This window comes from Haemorhous mexicanus, chromosome 8 (assembly GCF_027477595.1).
Source record: "Haemorhous mexicanus isolate bHaeMex1 chromosome 8, bHaeMex1.pri, whole genome shotgun sequence".
Lineage (NCBI taxonomy): Eukaryota > Metazoa > Chordata > Aves > Passeriformes > Fringillidae > Haemorhous > Haemorhous mexicanus.
Genome location: NC_082348.1, coordinates 21276075 through 21298819, shown reverse-complemented (window position 1 = coordinate 21298819; position 22745 = coordinate 21276075). Strand labels below are relative to the sequence as shown.

At 42.6% G+C, this 22745-nt stretch overlaps 1 protein-coding gene across 3 annotated transcripts in view; it reads left to right on the top strand.

Moving 5' to 3' along the window:
- The window catches only part of CHN1 (chimerin 1), a 92683-nt gene that overhangs the window by 42813 nt on the left and 27125 nt on the right, over positions 1-22745 (top strand). For all 3 annotated transcript variants that reach the window (XM_059853152.1, XM_059853153.1, XM_059853154.1), the window contains 2 exons: positions 1394-1682; positions 21386-21463. In XM_059853152.1, coding sequence (XP_059709135.1) covers positions 1394-1682; positions 21386-21463 — 367 coding nt within the window. The remainder of the gene's footprint in view (positions 1-1393; positions 1683-21385; positions 21464-22745) is intronic.

The window sequence follows — 22745 nt, the reverse complement described above, 5'->3', positions numbered from 1 at the left end:
ATAGTTCCTACACATTGTGTCCCCTTTCCTTACTGAGCAGGATGCAAATTCCATTTACATTTCAGTGTTTTGCAGAAATAGCAGTGTCTGAAGTTGCAGTCACTGTCAGAACTATTGATAGGGTGATGGGAAGGTTTGGCATTTTGATGTAGAACAGAGAAAAAAAATACAGATTCCAGAACCATGTATTTTTTGTCCATATTGGCAAGAAGAATGTAATAATTCACCTGAGGAAAGGTTTAAAATTATGCTTTCCCCTGTTTGGCGAGGTCCTGCTGAGAAGAGGAGCCACTTCAGCAAAGTGTAATTATTTACTGTATTCCTTAACATCTCCAGTGAAGCATTTGATTGTCAAGTGAAACCAGTCCATCCTTTCAAATTTAGTTCTTAAAACTTATTGGGCACATCTGACCTCATAAGGGGGCCCAGTACCCTCGCTGCTGTCTGACCACGGAACAGCACTGGGGTGAGCTGTGAGCAGCTTCTTGCCTCCATCTTCCCCACAGGAAACGTCGCCAAGTGCAAACACTAGTGTGTTTTCACACGTTTAGACTGCTTTGAGGCAGAAAATGGTTGCAGATTCTAAGTGCAGTATTTAAAGATTTGCTGCTGTTCAGGTAAATTCGGCATTCTTACGGTTGCTAAGAGCCTGTATCAAAATGCTGTTCCATCCTGATGCAGAGTGGCTGGTGTTGGATAGCTCTCGTGTTATATATACTGTATGTTACAAAGATTTGCTTGAAGCTTGGGACTTAACAAGCAGAACACAGAAGGACTTTTGTACAAAGCCTGAAGAGTTAGTCCTGGGCCTTTGGCCAGGAATAAAGAATGCTTGCCCTTGTGCCATTTTGTCCTGCGCTGCTCGGGTTCTGGCAGCAGTTCTGCTTCAGTGTAATTGTTGGCACTGGAGCTCAGCTGAACCTTGAATGGCCTCTTCCTGCAGCAAGCAGGGGAGCAGAGATCCGGGACAGCACCAGAGCCGCGGATTGATGGGCTCTAATGGAGGGAATAGAGGGCTCTCTTTGAGAGCTCCTCATACCAGAGCCAAGCAAATTGACTGCAGTGATAAAGTGGCTAAGCACTAAAAAAAGCCGTAAGGAGTGTGAAGTAATTTTTCAGTTTTTCCATAGAGAATGGAAAGGCTAGAAGAATACCAGAACAAACAGCTCCTTCTGGGACAGTACTGTTTTGGCTATCTCTCTGCAGTTGTTGTTGATCTCTCCTTCCTATCTGTGCTAAGTTGTAGTTCCCCAGCTCGGCTGGACCAGACACAGAGCAGAGTCACAGCTTTAAGTGATAAAGTGTTTTTAATTGTTTGCAAAGGCTTGCTTACTCTTATTTATTCTGATTACTGTTCTTTAAAAAAAACAACTTTCCCATTTCATTGAGGCAGATTTGGAAGTCAAACCAGAAACTTCAGACTCTACTACGATGGAAAACACTTTGTTGGGGAGAAACGTTTTGAGTCCATCCATGACCTGGTGACAGATGGATTGATTACTCTTTATATTGAAACGAAGGCAGCTGAATACATTTCCAAGATGACAATTAATCCAATTTATGAACACATAGGATATACAACCTTAAACAGAGAGCCAGCACACAAAAAGCATATGCCAACCCTGAGAGATGAACATGATGGCAAAGAGTCTACAGGAGAGGATGAGGTAGCAGAAAAGAGGGTAAGCAATTGTTAACCCACGCTTTTTTTTCTGTAGACTTTTTATTTTGTACTTTTAACCTTTCCCCTCTACTATAAGCACTAAAGGTCTCTGCAGCTATTTAGTCTACATAGTTATTTTCAGCATTGCATTAACAGTAATATTTAAACTGGTTATAGAATTTTGTAATGGTAATTTTTGCATATTGCAAATGTTCATGATTTGGAGGTTAGTTATTTGTCATTGTGATTCTTCAGGTGTTTTTATAGTTATGGATGTTACCATTAAGCCACTGCTTTATTTCAAATGGGCAAAGAATATTTGATCTTAAAATTGTTTACAGTATATAAGACAATTGCATTTTTATTTCTTAATATATTCAGATTTCCCCAAACAAATGCATTCCATAACCTATTCAGCAGTCTGCATATAATGACAGTAAAGTTGTCCCCATTATAAATAAGACTGTTCATTAAGTTGATAAAATGTTAAAACATTTCACTTGGCTAAGTTCAGCCTGTCAGAAGCTGACAGAGCTATTTTTGGCCTCAGCCAGAGAAAGGGATTGCTCTCTTCAGAGAGCTGCAGTATCAGCTGAGAAGTAATTGCATCCTGGATTATAAAAGAAAAACGAAGAAGGAAGAAATCTTAGAACCAGTGAACATAAAAATATTAAGGGAGGTTGGGGATGTACTGGGCAGACAAAGCAGCTGCCTGAAATTTTATTTGCGTTTCAGAGACTGAACATAAAAGGAAACCATAATGTAAATTCCATTGGTTTAAATGAAATACCTTGCTTATTGAAAATCTGACAAATGAAAGTATTTTTTAAAAGTTATTTTTGCAGGCCTGTGGGTATTAATGCATGTATAATAGTCTGATATGTCTCCCTATTTCACAAACTTCAGGATGATGTACATTAGGCCCATCTAATATGCTTATAGTGCGTAGAAGAAATGCTAACCTTAGTTGGGATCTTTTGTCTCTCCAATCAGAAATATGGGATTTTAGCTGTTGTGGATGTGCAGGAAAGGTCTGACTGACAATTTCCAACATACATGGCTATTACAGTGAAACTAAGCTCCATACTGAGTCCACAGAGAGACAGGCTCATAGCTTTGGTCCTTCAAATCCTCCTTCAGCAGAATCTGTCACTCTGCACTGAATTTGCTGAGAGATGAAGCACCCAACTTAGCCTAAAGTATGAATCTTCACTGTTATCAGATCAATTTGACAAAGGAAATACTGCTGGGATATTGAAGCTAGCTGACCACATTTAATATCCAATTTCTCGCCTGTTAGGTAGCAGTAGTAGAGGGGTGAGTTATCACTTTCAGTTCCTGACAGCCACTGCTTCCAGCGTGCTGGTTCAAAAGGATTCTTTTTGCATATTATCATAGACAGTTTATTATAATGCAAAGCCTGGGTAAAAATCTTCTCTAAGTCTTCTGGAAGTTATCACTTTGGGTTTCTTTGGTAAAATTAACTTTTCCTGCATCTAGAAACTTCCAAATGACAGCAGAACTCTGTTCTGTTCCATTTTTTAGATTGATGAAACAGTGTTCATAGTAAAGAGATTTCAATGATTAGTGTTGAAGAATGCTGTTTTTTCCATGGATTACATTGTGTTATGTCACCAACTGTTTTGAAACATTTTTCATTAAATAGCTCAAGGACTTTTGAATATTTCTCAAAGATTGAAATTTTATGTGAAAAACCTTTAAAAAGGTTAGACACGTAATCTCAGCATCCCACTCCCTTCATCTGGAAGTTACAAGTGACTAAAGGGGCTTCAGCCACAAAACAGTTCAACAGCAGTGGTGTTTTCAGTCCTGAAGCCCAGGTTTTGATACTCTTCTTTGTTTTGTCTTGGAACTCTATTGATGTGAACACTCTGAGGCACACAGACATCACAGGATAGTTAAATGTGGAGATTTCAGTTTACTTTTTGAGTGATGGTGCAGTTGGGATTGCTGCCTGTGGCTGCGTGGGGACAGTACAGTGTGGTCTTGCTCACCGTGGAGTGGCACAGAGGTGACATCTCAGCTGTCTTGGCACCTCTCAGGGCTTTGGTGAGAAGATGGCACAGATTTTCCTGCATGTCACTCCACTCAGCAAATCAGAGTAAGGCATTCATCCCCATGGCCAGCACCTGATCCCACCAGCAGCCTCAGCATTTGGAACCAGCAGCTGTGTGTAAATAGGTTCTTTCTGGTGGCAGGGCTGGCAGGTTGATTCCTGTTGTCCAATATGAAGAGAATATCACTGAATTGCAGTGAACCAAAGAAAATCGTTCAGAGTTCAACACCAAAAAAATCCATTGTTTTATGATCCAAGCAGCAAGATCTGTGTGCCCATTAGCCCCATGGTGAGGATGAAAATTTCCTCAGTGCGTACAGCATCTGGCAATTAATGCATCTTTATCAGTTCTGTAATGTAGTCACACAGCTTTTCCCTGCACTGTATGCTTCTTCCTCTGTAAACAGAGAAAGAAGTCTGGGTCTTTAACGTGATCATCTGATCATCCTGAGCCAAAATATGTTCCCAGATTTGCAGGCTCTGAGGCTGTTCAGATGCACATCTAAATTTGTGCCTGTGACTGTTGCCCAGTCATGTGTGGGAAGTGTCTGGAATGCAAGTCCTTCAGAAGGAAAGAAGAGACACAAAAACAGTCAGAGCCTGTGGAACAGCTGGTGGGAATGGAGTCTCACTTTCTGCCATGGAAACTGGGCAGCTAGAGAACACACCCCAGCTTGAGAATGAAGTGTTAAAGGGCACTCACCCAGTCTTCAGTTTGGTGTGGGGCAGTAGCAGGAAATGCTGCATTTTGTGTTAGATGCCTCCCAGCAGGCACTTGGAATACTTCATTTGTTCCCTGCTCTTTCTGTAATGAATGTATGGTAGAAGAATTCAGTATGTGTTGGGTGACACTTTTCATTTGCAATATATTAAAAAGGAGCCCTAGTAAAGGGGAAAGATTTAAAGACTGGAAGAGATGAAAAGTCAAAACTTATGCAGTCATTAGATAAGGATTGTAAGACAGAAATTGCAATACTCCTGTGTTGTGCAAGAGACCCTATTGTGGCATGATTTAAGATGCAATTTTTGATGGGAAAATATAATCCACAACACAGCACGTGCTTCACTGATAATGAGAAAGAATATAACTGCATACAAGTGTACCTTAAAAGTTTAAATTCCTGGTTATTAATTTAATGCTTTTCCTAAGCTATGAAGGAATTACTAATTAGTCAAGACATAACTGGAGGAGGAAAAACTGAAAACAGGAGAGTGCTTGTCCTGCTTGAATGTCCCAAGTAGACATTTTAGCTGTTGTGCTAAAAAGGTGATACTGGTTCCCAAAACAGTCTGCAAATTGTTCAGAACTCAGTCGTGGGGCCATCATGGTCTGTGTGTTAAGAGAGGGCTAAGAATGATTTAAAAGAGGGTTTCCCATGTGGATTCAATCTGTGTGACCTGGTGTGGAAGTGGAAATTATAGCCAGTATCATAAGATTTAGTATTCCTCCTGTGCTTTGAATACTGATGGGTCTCTGAATATTCTCTACTCTCAAAGGCAATCTGCCTTTGGGCAAATGGCTTGATTCAGTTAAACACCTTATAAAAAGGGTAGCTCTCAGAAATTAGTAAATATCTAGAAACATATATCAAAGTCCTTCTTTAAAGCCTTGCAAGACGTTCTTTTTTCATTTTGACATGTTTTTGATTTCTTTGTAATTCATTTAATGTGTAAGAAGTTGTATGAGTGATTGATTCAGGATTTAATATTTGTTATGAAAAAATGAAATCATTAGTTATGAGTTATCCTGTCTTTCAAAATGAAATTCTGGGGTAAATGTTAGGATAGCAACTGAATCACATCTATTCATGTTGACTTCAGTAATATGTGCTGTTTCTTCAAGAAACTTCAGTGGCTGCAAATCAGTTAAAGACCCCTTCTAGACTGTACTACATTCCATGTAATTCCTATAGATGGAAAGAATTGAGAGAAGGTTTGTGACAGCAGTCACCCAACAAAAGCAACCTTCTCTTTCTGTTTTCTGTTATCTTAGCTGGTGATGCCACTTTTTCCTCTGTAGTGAAGAAGGCTGATTTTCTGCAACTCTGTGCAAGGAGATGTGAAAATGTCTGTAAAATGATCTGTATCATTTTAGTAGGAAACATGCTTTTACACCTGCCTCCAAAGATAATACAGATGACCAAGTTAAGTGTGATCTGTGTACATTTCTAATAAATTCATAACAGACTCCACATACAAAATCAAGGGTGATCCTTTCAGGTGTTTGCAGAGGGACCAATCTTACTTTCTAGTTTAGCCTTAAACTGACGCTTCTCTTTTCATTAATGAAATGAATTTTCTACTACTATTTTTCTACTTTTGGTCTCAGTCAAATCTGTTAGTAAGATCTGCTTAAACTTTTCCTCACCACAGCTTATTTTATCTTCAGGGACAGCACATGAGAGGCTGCAGCTGAGGAAGTTGCAGTAGCTGGCACAGAAGTACAGGCACCCTTATTGAGGTCTGTGATAGAGGCACAGAGCTTTGAACAGCACTGTTTGGTGCCCAGTAAAGCCAATTCTGGAACTGATGGGCTTAAAATAGACCTGGTCTTAATTATCTTTGCTTAAGGAAGCAAAGTGAGAGCTGAAGCAATCTTGATGTTGGAAGTTGTGTGAAATATTTCCATTTATTTGAATCACCTTCAAGGATGGGTGTATAATGTACACAACATCTAAACAAGCCATAGCTGTAACAAGGGTAATGATGAAGCAATAATGTTTTTAGAAGTGCAGCTAATGAATGTTTACCTTCAAGTACATTTAAAGATGCAGGACACTGAGCACTGAGGAATCCCATGGGTTAACTGGAGGAGATTGTCAACTCTTTTCTCACAAATGTTCCTTTCCAGTCCCCGCGCGGGTGTCCATGACAATCACTCTGGAACTTTAATGTAATTTATAAATAAAACATAACTCTGTGGAAGGCAGAAACTTCTATTTATTTCTTCTGGGTTTAGCCCATCTTTCAGCAGAGACTTCAAAGCACAGACAATTTTGTCAATTCCGAGAAAGTTCTTAGCAGGATGAAAGACAAGCCTACTTTTTAGGTAGCTGCTCCAGCATATCAGCAACATCATGCTCAGAAGAGATTGCCCCAGCCTCAGTCTTCCTCAGCTTTCCTTTCTGTGCATTAGCATTTGTGCTGGTGGGGAACCAGTGTCATGCATGGTGTTATGCATGGCACGTACAGGCCAAACTAAAACTGGTTATGGTGCATTTTTACAAACATACATGGTTTTAACTTAACCCTGTGTTTATCAATACCCAGGGAAGGAGAGTTAAGTGCACATGTTGCCCAGTGTACAGACATAAGCACAAAAAAAAATTCTTTTCTCCAAACTTCAGAGTGCTTTTTCTACTTCTAATCACCAAGAGTAATGTAAGCCCTTATTTGTGTTCATTATGGCAGTAAACTTGATTCACTAAAAAATCTTGTATAAACTGATTTTGTTTTAAGATTCAGAGCTTCCAAATGAAGCATGCACTTTGCTAATTTCAGTCCCAGGTCACACACAGAATATCTACTTTAATCTTATCAGCATCTCATGCTTATAAAAGATAAATTAGGAAGCAAAACTTGTTTTTTAAGGGTTGTAACTGGACCTCCAGTGTTAAACACTGTCCCATAGGTCTGCTGTTTCTCCCAAGACAATTCTTTCTTCTTCTGTTGGTGCCAGCTCTGGTTCATGCCCAGCCGTGCTCAGTTAATTCCTGCAGGTTACAGATGGCCTCCTGGCTGATTCCAGTGAGCCTGCAGGACTTGCCTGCCTGCCTCTGTCTGTGTGTCTGCCCCTCCAGAGCACATTAATGTAATGCTTACACCATACTGGGGGAGTTAACTGAAGTGGAAGCTGTGTGCTTGTGTAGCCCAGTTGCATGTTGCTGGTCCAGTGTTACAAGGGTCAGAACAAATAAGGCTCCACACCTGCAGACAGTGAGTTGTGCCTCAGGTCAGCCTGCATTTCAGGCAGAGACTGCACCTCCTGTTGCTATGCTACTCCTGTAGAGGTGTTCCCTGTGGTCTGAAGGTAAACACAGCTGAGGATCAGCAGCCTGCTTCAGCCTTTTGTCATGGGTACAAGTCTCTTCACTGCTTGCTGAGATGACCTTTCAAGTTACTTTCTGCTTTTTCAGAAAGTAACTCTTTTATGATCTGTCCTGTGAGATGGGTACACAAAGGTACAGTCCTCAGAAAGTTTGGTGTCAAATTATTCTGAGACAGGCAGCTGCCCTGTGAAATCGAGTGCAGCTACTCTTTGAGACTCACACATCAGACCCTCAGCAGAAGTGTGGTGGGTAATTACCCTCAGCACATGCCCCGTGCCTGATTGAGCCTTTGTAAGATGAATAGTGTGCAGAGCTGTTAAAAAGGCTGTAAAGCAGTACAGTTGCTGTGCAATTAATTCTGAAGTATAATGCTTGTGTTGTTACTGATAAAATGGAACCATTAGCAGTGAATAAACTGTTACTTTTTTCCTGTGTTTCTCGGTGTTGGGAGGTCAGTCAGTGTGAAGCCCTCACCTCAGTTCTTTTCAGGATTTCTATACTTGGTGGTTTGGATCTGGCTATGTTTGTAATGCCCTTCAAAAAGTATTGTATAGCCCTAGCCTCTCCTACATGTACTGGCAGAAATTTCTTTGTTTTGTGGCTGGGATAGGCTAGTGCAAGAAGACACACAGGGAGAGAGGGAGGACTCTCCCTTTGCTCTTGAAGAGCCAAGGAGGATAGCTTTCTTTGGGCACTCTTCCGGGTGAGAACCAGTTTTCCCACCCTAGTGGACCTTAGTAGTTGGGACACAGAAACACAGAGCTGCAGCTCAACCCTGGATGAGCAATGGAGAGCTCTTGTGACTTCAGTCCTTGCATGCTGGAGGAGTCTGCTGCTGACCTTCCCTATGGGCCTTACACTTGAGGCTTCCAGAAAGGCCACCTGGAGGTACAGTGGGGAAGCCACATAGACACATATAAGTAAATTACAATCTTCTTTTCCCCTATTTTTAAAAAAACCCCTATTTTAGCTACCCTTGACTTTTGATGCCTTCTCACAAGTGAATAATCCATGCAGTGGCCACAGAAGGGAAAGGTGGGTCTCTCTCAGAGCAGCCTCTAAAGCAGGAGTGTGGTTCTGATTTATGGCTTGTGCAAAGGGCTTTCTGGATGCTGAGGGACTGCAGTGGGTTGCTAGCTGGCAGCTACCTCGTTTGTTGTTCTCATTCCTTAGCTGTGTGAGTTTGGGGTCTTTTTTTTTTTTTTAACTCCTCCTCCCATCTGGCATCTCCTAATTATTTTCTATTACTAATCACTTCTACAGGAAACAGACTGGACTGTTGAATTAAGAGCCCTATAAAAAGATAATTTTGTTATTTACAGGTTTCTTAGCTCACTTAAACTTTATAACGTGACACTGTATAGCTGGTGATAATCACCTTGGGCCATGATTGTGTCCAATCCCATAAACTGGGCAGGGTCAGGTCTGCAGTGCAGCTGGTAGCACCTCTGGTTGTGAACTAATATCTGAAATATCTTGCATATCTGCAGCTCTGTGTAGCCAGTTCAAACCTGTGCTAGGAGTCCGACTAACGGGGATTTTCTCCAGTGATCTCTCTCTTTATTCAGATAAACTCCTTTCTCTCCTGTTTGTTCTCTGTGTGTCTAGATGGGAGCAGGGAAAGCATTTTACATGGGTCACTGTTTACATGCTTCCAAGTGCAAATCCATGTCTTTTGGCTTCTGTACAGAGATGGAAAGGATGGGGAGCTGTGGTGGTCTGATGTGTCACCCCCATCCACTTAGAGAAGGCACATCTGCTCCACTAATAATTGCCCAGTCATAAGTGGTTACCAGATGCTTAAAACCCATGGGGAGTGAAATACTTGCTTTAGAGGTGGTAGCAGAAAGAGAAGTAGTTAGGTATGCCTAAAACAAGTATCAGACTGTGAAAGAAAAGAAGAACAAAATTTTTCCTGTGGTTAATGCCACAGAAACTGATCTGTTCTGGTCCTTGTTACTTTCTTTTTAATCTTTCACAAGGAAAAATATATTTTCAGCTAAAGCTTCTCAGGCTTAATTTTAGTCTCTAGCTAAATGTTTTCTGACTGAACAAAGTAAGGAGAGCAGTTTTATTACTAAGCTCAACAAACTACTTGCTCCTGTTATTTCAAACCTGTCACACTTGTCATCAGCAAAGACAGCAACTCTTGACAGTTTTGTAAAGACTTTCTTTGATCATTAACTTTTAAAACATTAAACTTTTCCATATTTAACCTTTTTTCTGCATGGCATCAGCAGTTAGAAACAGAGTTGCTTCTGGCATCTAGTGTTCCTACAGCCCTAATGTTTCAGTAAGTTAAGAATCACCACTCTGAAAACTCTGGTTCTCAGTTGTTGCTCTAATCTTTATCATGTTAGTATTGATATCCCTCAATTTCAACTTCCATATACTTTCCAGAATAAGTAAAGGATGATGTGTTTCTAATTGTGAAGTTCATATTATAATGCACTTTGATTATATTGCTGTGTGTAGTGAAGATTATTATTGCATTTTATTTGAGCTTAAACAGTTAGAAATAAGTTGCCTAAGGAATCTTAGAGCTTGTATCACAGAGTATAATATCTTCTATTAAGCCTTAGTCATATGTGTATGTGATTTAATAATTTTTTTCATATTTTCCAATTTGTGAATTAGATTAGTAGCACTTAGAGGAAAGCAGCTTTTACCCTTTTTGAGAGGGGATTGGAGGAATTCTGTGAAAATAAGAAAATACTCTGTTCCCAGTTTCCATTTTGCATGTAATGGTGAAACATTTTAAAAGCTCTATGCTTTATATCATGTGTCAAACAGTTTATTGGTAGAAGGTTCCTGATGATTTTACATGGCTAGAGAAGTCTTGAAGCCATTTCCCAAAGTTAATATGATAGTGAATTACATTTGCATTCCGGCATTTCAGTGAATTGGATGATGATTAGAGTAGCAGTATGTTTAATGCAAATGCACTAAAATTGCAGAAAGTATCCTGTGTTATGTTTCAAAGAATTTCAAAGTGCTCAGTCTCTTAAGTGACAGCTTCTCATTCCCTCCAGCTCCATCCCAGTCCTTGCTAGCGCCGGTCGCAGCTGGTGCCTGGGAGCTTCCCGTCACCTCTGCCACACTGCAGTTCTCAAGGCACACTCCCTGCTCAGAAAGCTGATCATGCTGAGAGCTTCCTGCACAGTTTTTTATGGACCTGCTGGGTTAATTCTCTTGGGCTGTTTTTATTGTTGAAAAGTCACACAACCTCAGTGGTAGAAATCTTGAAAGCAGTGTCATTTTTAAAGTGCTAGTTGATGGTGGCAGTACAAATGAAAAATTGCCCTGTAAGGTAAGATGAAAAGCATGCTAAGAAAGAAAGAAGTTGTGCTGGTTTAACATTTTGTTTATTTCCAATGAATGTAAGTAATGCAAACATACCCCAAACTTAGTACTTTAGCTTTGATGTGGCCTGTACTCAAAATAAAAGCTGTTGGTCAAAGACCACACACGTCTGAAATCCCAGGTGTAGACTGGAACCTGGGACTAGTGTATTTCAACTGAAAATAGACACCAACTAAACATTATGTTGTAAGAAACCACAAACTTGCTGGGGGGAGAAAAATAAAAACCCCTAGAGTCTCTCCTGTGTAACAGAGGTTGTGTGATCTGTCCACATGCCAGTGCTTCTCCCTTGAAAGGTAAATATTCTGTATAGCCAAGATTTATGAGGGGGGGTTACACTGCCCGCCCCATTTTGAATCATTCAAAATCATTCAATTTTCAAATCAAGTGGTTATTTAAATTTGTTTCAAAGATGCTGTGTTTGACCATTTGAGATGATGATTTCTTGAGAGCCTGTCTCAAGAATTTTTAACAGTCATAGCTTTCTGTAGGGAAATGGGATGTTTACTGCTGTTATAGGAAAAATTTTCCTGACAGAAGCATTTTAAAATGGTAATTAGGAAACTTAGAGGGAATAAATAGGAAAGATGAACCATATATGTAGAAGGAGAGAGGAGAAAATTGGAACACTGGTCAGCAGAAGTGAAATGAGCCTTTTCTGAGAATGTGATCAGGGATTAGAAGACTTTATGGGTGGAAATAAACTGATAATTTGTTAATAATTGATAATGTGACTTTGGAAGCAGACTAATTCTGCTGCCAATTCCACTCTGGTTTCATGCATTGCAGGTTTCAAAGCAGTCTTGATTTAAATAGAGATTTATGCAAGGAAGTGGGAGTCCACATGAGATTCATTTGAAGGATGATCAGCCCATCTGATTTTTCAAGTGTGCCTAATTGCACTGTATAAAATGAACAGACCCTGACCCACTGGTGCAGCTATACCCATGGAAACACATGGACCTACACAACTGGTAATCAGGGTCCCTGAGGAGTGCTGGGAGCACTGGGGGTTACCCCATTGTTTAATTTTTCTGCAGTGAGCTGGTCCATAAGCAGGTTTTCATGCATAGAGCCATTTGCCAACTCCAGTATTCCTTCAGGTGAAACATTGTTTTCATCTCGACTCATGGGTTCAAATCAAATGGTAATTCAGGAAGGATTAGGAGACTTTGCATTCTTACTCTTATTTAAGCTAAATAAGTGTGATTATGGGCTGAAAGTATGATTAAGAAAGAAACTGTGACAGCACATGTACCATAGCAACATAGCTTATTCAGGAAGAAGTGGATGGATTCAAAATAGACACTGTGCCAAAGGAGCAGGTGTAGTCTGAAATACAAAGAGTGTTTAGAAATTAATGAGCTGCAGTTTTCAATTATAACATACATTGAATTACTCTAAATTGAATTACCACATAGAACAAAAGAAGGCTAGTATTAGATGCATTAGACTGCCAGTCAAGACTAATGTGAAATAAGTATAATACGTTAGGTAAGAAAATATCCATGAGACATAAAAGGAAATTTCCGTAGCATTTGCCCATGTTATACCAGTAGCTAAAACTCCTATTCCACAAGGAAACAATTTAAAAACACCTAATAAATATATGAATAGAAAGACCTTGTGGATTACACAATCATCATTATCCCTAAGTGTATACATTTTCAGTTACAAAAAGATAACAGAGATTGATTATAGATTTATTTTATCTATAAGATTCTTAAATGGATATGATAAAGGAAATGTAACATTTATTTCCTCATCAAAGGGTATGGTCAAACTTCTCTTTTATTTTTATCTTTCCTTTTATTTGAGGAAATCCTTGTAACAGTATGGGTCAGATGAGAAGTAAAACCACCAGTCCCTTGTGGTTTCAGATGATTAGTCTTAATAGCCTGTTTGTTCTTACAATACTTTAATTTAGTGTATCAGTAATAAAGAGCATTTGCCAGAAGAGGAGCATTCATGCAGCTGCCAATTTGCATTACATTTTAACTGCTATCACTCCTATAGAGCACTTGGCATTTATAAATAATTTTTAAGGTCTTTTTGGAGTACAGTCTGCCTTGACATGTCATGAATCAAGAGGCTTTTGCTGGAGTGACCCTTCAGTGCAATGAATGTCAGTGGAGGCTCGGTCACAGCAGCACAGCTCTCTGCAGACCAGCAGGGAGACATACCCCAGACAAAGGGATGGGAGAAAATGCAGTGCTCTCAGCTGAAATGGGAAATGCTGACTCAGTGAGGGCGAGATGGAGAAGCTCTGAGGAACAGTCTCTGTGTTGCTGACCAGGGAGAGGGTTGCTCCCCCAGGCAGAGCTCCTTGTTTCATCACCTCCTCTTCCTGAAGGCCTTGTAGCTGCAAGACAGATCTCTCTGGCTCCAGTTTAGCAATGTCTCACAGTGCATAATTAAGTTAAACTATGTGAGGAGTTCTCCCAGTCTCTCTGCTCCTGCCTTGCCCAGGGAGAGGAGTACCTGACCAAGGCATGTGCTTTAACTCACTGTTAGCATACCACCTCCATGGCCCAGGCTCCTGGCAGGAGAGGAAGAAGACAGGATGGGCCAAAACCAAATCTGTGAAGAATGGAGGTTAGATGGGAAGGGCAGAAAGCAAAATTGTAAAGGACAGTCTTTTTCTGGAGGATTTACTGGAGACACATTCCAGTGTTTAATGATGCTTCTCTTCTTTTTCACAAATCATCTTGAATGGTTTGCCTGGGGAACAGTGATGCTGCCAGGCCCTGAGGCAGGGAGATTGGTACTTTCTGTCCTCTATACAAGTTCTTGGTCTCCTTCTGTACTTTTCCAGGTTTGGTAGGGGCTGGCCCCCTTTTAATGCAGTTTGTTTTCAGGCAGAAGAATGGGACTGTGGTAAGGAACTACTACAAAGCAAGGAGACAGTTTCTGAGGCTGAGCCTGTCAGTTCTCATAGTCATGAGAACTTCTTTCCTCACCACAGTCAGAGTTAGGAGCTCATTTCTGAGCTTTTTGGGTAGCTTTTATCATGGTGTTTGATTGGCATCTCCTGCCTCAGTGCCACACAGCTTGGTGGCAGCTCTCCTTTGGTCAAGCACTCACATCCTGCCTCTTGCAAGCAGGCTGCTAGTCTCTGTCTTTAAGGAAAGGGCTGGAGCAGTGGGTTATTTCAACAAGGGCAGCTGGGGCCACGGGGACATCTTGCACTGGTGTCTGCAGGGAGGAGCCCTGTGGCTCCTGCCTGTCCTGGGCTGAGGGCAGGACTGCACTTCTTCATCCACAATGCAACTCTGTGAGGACGTGTATCACTGTTTAAGCTGCATAAAGGAACCTGTAGCTGTAGCTTATAAAACCCAGTGAGCACCATTATTGATTGCAACATCACACCCCCACCACGTGCCCACAGACACCCCTGTAGTGGGATTTGTACCGATGGAGCGTGGAGGAAACCCCTGGAATTACCTGCACATGGCAGGCCAGTTGCTGACCTCCCTGAAAGCTAAGTCACTTGATGTTAGCAAAGTCTTCCAGAACCAGATCAAAAGCAGAACTTCTTCCTGAAGGTACTGAGAAAATTTTATTCTCTTTTTGCCTGTCTAGATCCATAGCTATATACCAAAATATATCCCCCCCCTTGGAAAAGAAGGGGTTTGCCACTGAAAAGTTCCTTGCTTTTGTGCCACTACCCCGAAAAGTAAATGTTCATTGTTTTTGCCTTGGCAGTAACTGAAGGAGAGGAGTAGTCATATGGCTGCTCTTTGCTGGTGCAAGTTTGGAATTGTCATTCCAAAGGCCCATATCAGTAACTGCCAGGAGCAAATCTACAACCTGTCAGCCACCAGAAACAAAATAAACCCAGACCCCAATCAGCTGCAGTGACCAGTGGGTTTTAGGAGTAAAGCTACAGAAAAGCTTTTCTGTTGGCTTCCCTTTAGACCTCTCTGCTTTTTTATGAGTATGCTCTGCATGGTAAGCACACCACTGGGAACATACAGTTTTCCCAAATAATGCCAATACACTTTAATTGTATTGTACAATGCAGCACTGAAGGAACTCACTTTTGATGCAGTAATTTCTAGCAGCAATATCAGGCAACATTTTTTCCATAATTTAAACTTTGGATTTATTTATTTATTTAACAGCCTTTAAGTCACGCCAACATTTTGGCTGAATTTGTTTAATTAAATTTTCAATTAAACATTTTTTTTAAACCTTCTTTTAAAATTCTGGATATAAAATGTTCATTAGCAGCTACGGAAATCATGTATGCTTTTATCAAAAATATAAATAGCCATTTCTTTAGATTTTGCCATAAGTATTTCACTGGAGAGGGTGGGGAAGGTCTGATTTAATTAGAAGTCAGTCCATTTGGAAAATTTTTATATAAAAACCAGAACTTTTCTCAGGAGTAAGATTTCATCATTTAACCATGACTTAAACCCAACTCCCCTGTGGGTGACTGAAAGCAGGGCTCGGTGTTGCCTGAGGATTCCTTTCTGCCTGAGCACTGTGGGAGCCTGAAGGTGTCCATGTGCCAGGTAAGTGTGGCTGTGTTGGAATGGCAGCAAGAGAAGTCCCTGGTGCCTGAGACTGTGAGATGGTCCTTCCCAGCCACCTTCTGAGATGTCATCTTTCAGGCTGAACCTTTCTTTTAGTAGCTTTCCTACCCTCTGCATTAGCATTCTACAAGTGAAGAAAATTCACTGAAAGCAGATTATCACCACTTTTAAATAAAAAGTAAAATTTTGGGCTACTCTTTCCCCTTCAGAACAATCCTATGAAAGATATGACTGGGAAAGTTATATTTAGCTTGGAACAAACTTCCACTAAGAGCAGCATTGAGGAAATTGGGCTCAGTTTCACAATCTGACTGATTAGCTTTTGAAAATCATGTACTGAGGCCATAAAATATGCTCATAAAGTGTTCAAACAAGCAAGGATTTACTGAGCATATGCATTTGGGTAAGTTAGCTATACAGTGAAACAGAATACTGCAAAATGTACAGTGGCTCACTGCATAGTAAACCAAGTGTCTTGTTTCTTTATACATGTGCAGTAGGGCATCATCTTTGATGTTTTTAAAAATTGCATGCAGTATAACTGCTGGTTATTATTAAAATGCAGAGAAGGGATCGTATTTTATATAAATTCTGAAACAATAAAGGCATATTTAGTCATAACAACATGAAAATACCATTTGAGAATGAAGTGTACTAGGCATGCATTCTGAAGAAAATGTGATTATGTGTTTGAGAGTGGAGCCAGGTGCTCAGAAAACGAAACATTCCATTGTATTGAAAATGCATGTGGGTTTCAGGATCAACTGATCAACTCTAATCTGGTTATTCTAGGATCTGTGATCTTAACCTTCCTTGAATTTTTCTGTTTTGGTTGGGGTTTGGTTTTGGGCTTCTTTTTTTTCCTGAAGTAATTTCACTTTCTTACTCAACAAACGGGAAAGCATTGATTTTCCTTTTTAGAAAGATAATTTGTACGATGTCGACTGAACTGTGTGACTGGATTAAACTTACATAATGTGTCTTTCAGAGAGTGACTAATTGGAATTTACTGCAAGTTGCAGATGACTTTTAAATCAATTCTGTGAAGGCTTCATAATCAGACTTACTGATTGGGAGATTAGTAGCAGAAAATAGGCATACATTATCCAGCTAACACTAGAGCAGATAGTGCTCCAGAGAACAGCTGTTTCTCCTGTACCCTGAAGGACCACTCCAGGGGAAAGTAAGGAAGGTGGAGTCCCAGTAGGGCCTAGACTGAACCACTCCTACAGCTGAGGTTTTACAACAAATGGGAACATTTGAAATAGCACATTACAGTCTTTTATTCCACCCTTCAGTCCATATGTAACTTGTAGAACCTGTAAACAGATGTCGTGGTTTAAAGGCTGTTGTGTTGCTGGGTTTGGCTTTTTAGTGAGTAAATCACTAAAATGTACAGGGCTGAGGCTGCTCTGGTTGCATGCTCTGCTGAGAAGTTGCTCAGCTGTTGCTTCCAGTCATTCCATTTTCAGTTCACCTCAGTCCTGTGAAATCACGTCCTGAAATTAAATTTAAGAATGACAGCCTTGCAGTTTCCTTCCTCGTGCAGTCTGCACAGCATATTCCTCCCTGCACTTGCAGTTGAGATTGCAAATGTTTGTCACACACAATTGCTAAAAAAAACCCCAAAAATTAAGACTTAGGAAAGTGGGAAGGAAATTACTTTCCTCTTCAGATTTTTACCTCTTTTTCATCCAGTATGTAGCAGACAGTATCTTCAGGCAGTATCTTCAAGCAGAACAAGTTACAAAGATAATTTGTTGGAAAATTAAAGGCTCTGGAGGGGAGACTTTGCTGGCAGGTGGGAGTGCAGGAGCCACTGGTGGGGAGCAGGCACTGAATCAAAAGGCAGCCCAAGGTGTAAGAAGAGGAGCAGGACCTGCAGGCTACAGGCCCTAGAGACAGCACAGAGAGCCTGGAGCAGGAGAGTGTCTTGGGAGTGGAAAACTTCCTGCAGGATTTAAGCCCCAGGTCCCTGACTTCCCTGGTTTGCTCTCAGGGGTGACTCATCTCTGCAGTGACTAGGGCTGCCTGAGGACAGTGGCTTGCTCTCTCTTACTTTATTATCTCACATACTAAAAAGTTAAAGACCCGGACCTGCCTGATGACCCCAGCTGTTGTCAGGAAGGTGTGTACAACAGAAATTTCATTCTTTGGTTTGGTTTTCAAAATAAGGGATTTGATGTGTGTAAAGGAAAGCATTGCTTTGCAAAGCCAAACACCCAAAGTTAGGCAATGGCAGAAGAATGAGCATACCCATTATAAAATTGTGTCCTCTGAAAGCAGTTGTATAAATTGTAATTTTTCAGTTGCTAGCTTTGTGGCTTTAACTTTGTTTCAATCTCTGTTTCTGTACACTACTCTAGAGCATATACCCCAGGCAAATGGCTCTAAGGGTAGGTGGTGAGCCCAGGACTCCTTTATTTGTAAACAGCAGAAAATGCTGTGCAGTGAACAATGGGAAGGTGATTTATGTCAAACCAATAAGCAGTCTCTGTTAGAGTACTGTAACACAAAGCAGTGTTAAAATTAAAATTCATAATCTTATAACTACTTTCCAGATTATAACACATTTTCATAATTACAACCATGAGATAGGACCTTTCCCCGTTGGGTAGTTTTGCTTACCTTTTTATTGGCATTCTTAGATTTAATTTTCCAGGATCCAGAGATCTGTTTCTACTAGCATGACTCTAAAGTGCCATTGGAAATAACTCAGTTCTTCAGAATTAGGAAAAGGGAAGCTGACAATTAAGGAGTAAGTATGCCAAAAAACCAGCTATGTGCTCTATAGTGATTGAAAGGGAAATTTAGCCTGCTTTACCTTGCTTCTTCAGTGGAATTACACAAAATAATGACCTGATTCTGATAGTAAATTTATTGTTGAAAATCACTGCATTATTTATTTTCAACAAATTCCATTTTCAAAGAATTTATTTCTAATATGAAGCTTTGGTGATGCATTTTTTCCCCTTAAAAAATAAGGGTTTGGGTTGCAGAGAAAAGTGTAATGAAATGTTTTCAGAAATCATGACTTACTTCCTGGGCCTGTTGTCACTCAAAGTTGTTTGGAGAGGATGACTCCTCTGGGGCAGGTGTAGGTCCACCTTGTTCCAGGAGGACTTTCACCTGATGTAGTTCTTAGGAATTAAACAGGGAAGGGAAGGGAAGGGAAGGGAAGGGAAGGGAAGGGAAGGGAAGGGAAGGGAAGGGAAGGGAAGGGAAGGGAAGGGAAGGGAAGGGAAGGGAAGGGAAGGGAAGGGAAGGGAAGGGAAGGGAAGGGAAGGGAAGGGAAGGGAAGGGAAGGGAAGGGAAGGGAAGGGAAGGGAAGGGAAGGGAAGGGAAGGGAAGGGAAGGGAAGGGAAGGGAAGGGAAGGGAAGGGAAGGGAAGGGAAGGGAAGGGAAGGGAAGGGAAGGGAAGGGAAGGGAAGGGAAGGGAAGGGAAGGGAAGGGAAGGGAAGGGAAGGGAAGGGAAGGGAAGGGAAGGGAAGGGAAGGGAAGGGAAGGGAAGGGAAGGGAAGGGAAGGGAAGGGAAGGCTGCTCTCCTGAGTCCATGCTATTTTCACACTTTGTGTAGACAAAGTGTCAGCATTTACCATGCCTTACTCATCATCTCAGTTTTCTTGATCTTCTATTGCTGTGGAGTGTTAATACACTTGCAAGGATGCACAGAAAAATGTCAGAGGAGGATTCACCTGCATTAGAAAGGAGTGGTTAAAAGCAAGACAAGCAGATTGAGGTAGTCATTGGAAAAGTATTTCTTGACAGGATGGATCAAGCAGCTCCTGCCTGTATTAAAACCAGGAACTGAGTCAGACCCTTGTATGAGCCAGTAATGCGTGTCAGCATTCTCCTGTATGATCTGTAGCCAGTGTTTAAATTATTAGCTGTATTGCAGATTAGTGTTAAGTGCAGCACCAGCTTTGATCCTTAATCTCTGCACCATGTCCCTATGCTGAAGCCCAGCAGATTTTTAAAACCTGCCAGGAAGGTACGGGTGGCCACACAAGAGAACAGAAGAGGGGCTCCAGTGAGCACTATTCTCAGCTGTATTGTCAGGACTGAGCTAAACTGGAACACTGTGATCCAGCTGCAAAGCACATACCAATTCCACCCAGAAGCTTGTGACAAACTGTGCTTGTCGTCGGTTTCTGACTCAGGAGAGATAAAAATACCTCCGCTGCAGCAGGGAGAGCGGTTGCAGTGCGGCAGGCTGTGCCGGGGGAGGGAGGGCTGCGCGCCGCTGTCTGCACAGGCACGGAGGAAAGGTCCATGGCACCCTGCATCTCACCCAGCCCCACGCTGCAAAGCTTGGCTGTGGTCAGATCAAGGGTCCCTTTTTGCTGTCTCTGACAAAGACAGTTCACAAATGCTTGGAGAGCGCCAGAAGGCAAGGGGCAGAGTGGCCATCGCGCTGAGCCCTGCCGGCGGTCCGCGCTCAGCTGGAGGGAGCGCCTGAGCCGGGCTGTCCTGGTGGGTATGGCACAGTCTGCCCTGCTCCTTCGTCAGCCCCTTGGCTCTGGCTCCGTGGCAGTTGAGTTCAAGGCTTTAATGGTTGTGTGGAATAGTTTGTGTGAGGGCTGGCCAGAACCAGACTGCCCTGTGCACCTTTCATCGTCAGTTGCATCCGTCCAAACTTCAGGTTTCAGTTCAGCGGGAGACTGTGGCCATTCACCTTCTGTTAGGATCTGTGAATTTCTAAAGAGAGGCGACACCTCTCTTTAGCGAGCAGTACGGGGTTCAGGTCTTTGCTGGATGGAGCGCTGCAGTGAACTTGGGGTGACATTTGTGTTCACCTCCCTACAACATGTGAGATTGGTGAGCATGTTTTCACACGAAAAGTACTGAAAAACGTAATTTTAAGGGAACAGTGGTACCCATCAGCGGTCTCATTACCCGCTCCTGGCCGTACCCCCTGGTGCACAGGCCACGTCAGACGGGGGGGGTCGGGGAGAGCCGCTTCCCGCCGTGTCCCCCGGGGCTGCTCTCGCTGCCCTGCCTCCCGCGGCACCTCAGCACAGGTGCCATTCGCTAGTGGTGCGCGGCTCACACCGGGGGTGCCTCTCCCCGTTCCGGCCGCGCCGGGAGGGGCCGGGCCGTGCCGTGCCGGGAGGGGCCGTGCCGTGCCGGGAGGGGCCGGGCCGCCCGCCTCGCCGGGGCTCCATTGGCTGCGGCCGCCCCGGGGCGGGGCCGCTCCGCTCCGCGCGGGCCCGCGCCGCCCCCGCGCCGGGCAGCGGGCGGGATCGGGGCGCGAGGCGTGCGCGTCCCCGCGCCCCCCGAGCCGGCCGCCGCCGATGGAGGCAGCGGCCGCGGGCTGCGCGTCCCCGCCGCCGGCTGCCGCCCGCCCCCGGCCCGCAGGCCGCCCGCCGGCAGCGCCCGGCCCCGCGCCCCGCCGAGCCCGTGCCCTCCATGGCCGCGCCGCCCGCCCCAGCAGCCTAGGCTGCGGCATGGTCCGCGCCGCCCCGCCAGCCCGAGTGTGACAGAGCCGGGCGCGGGCGGGCCGCCGCCTCCGGGCAGCATGCCGGCCAGGGAGCCCTGGGCAGCGCACCGAGCCGGCGGCAGCGCCGGGCACCGCGCCGGGCACGAGGGCCGGCAGCGCGACCTGCTGCTCGCAGCCTTGGGCATGAAACTGGGCGCTCGCAAGGCGTCTGTGACAATCTGGCAACCTCTTAAACTCTTTGCTTATTCGCAGTTGACGTCGCTCGTCCGAAGAGCAACTCTGAAGGAAAATGAGCACGTTCCAAAATACGAGAAGGTTCATAATTTCAAGGTAAGACGTTTTCCTGTCTAATTTCTTTTTCAGGGGAAGCTGCTTTAGCTCGTGCTTTGAAATGGGTCTGATATTGCAAGGAAATCAGAGGTATGAAAACTGACTTTCTAGGAACTTAAAAGCCGCAAGTAAAGCTCATTGCCGGTTACATCAGTGAGGCACGTTTAGAATATGCAGCAGAGGAACCGGGATTTTGTTGTTGGCTGCTCGTGTGCACGCATTTGTTTCAATGATATTTGCCATATCTAGTCATCTCTTTTATTTAGAATTGTTTTATGCTGAGAGAGATGCTAAAGGTGAGAAAAACAGCAAAGTTTTCTTTCAACTCTAATGTAGTCCAGTTTTACTTTCAATGCAAAAAAATCTCTTAGATCTATAGTTAGATGATTAAATTGATCTTATCTCAGTTTGTCGGTCGTAAATAGCTTTGGAGGTAAGAAATGTGTTCCGCTGCATCTGGATTGAGCAGATGGTCTGCATTTCCCTTAGTTTCTGGCTTTTCTCCTGTGTCAATGAATTGAGTGTTGAAACCAACAAGACTTATGCCATGAGGCTGCTGGACATGCTGGCATCAGCAACTACCTTGTGTTTTAATGAAATTTACTTAGTCTTCTATGTAGCTTCTAGTTACTGTTTTGATTGCTCTAAATAACCAATGTTCTTGGGTAAGAGTGATACATGTCAGTACAACATACTTGTGTTTTGTATCTGTCTGTAATAGGTGTCCAGTAAGGACTCAGTAATGTAAGCTTTTGGTGGTCAAATACATTTGATGATAGGCAGTCTTAATTTTAAGACTACGTAAATTGATGTTTTACTGGATTCCTGTAGATGACAGTACAAGTTTCATATATATAAGTTGAAAACCAAATGTTGTCTTTAATGTAAGAAAAAAAGCCAAACAAACCAGAAACCCTACTTTTATTTCTTTTAAGAGAAGGGCAGATTGTTAATATAAAACAGGCATCTGATGATATAAGCATCCATTAAATGTCTCCTGTTTTCAGGAGATGTCCATCATGCACACACGTCGGAATGTGGGAATATCCTCATGCATGCACATATATTAATTTACCTATCCTCCATCTGATTTTATTTAAACCACCTTCTGGCTTTTGAGTGCAGATAATCACCAAAAAGGGAAACCTTATGTGAGCAGGATGTTTTGTTTCATTTCAGTACTTCCATTAAGCACAAATTTGAAAACCGTGTACAGAAAGGTATGTAAGAAGCGTTTAATACGAGTGCTTGGCATAACATATTTGTGCTGGCTGACAGTTCA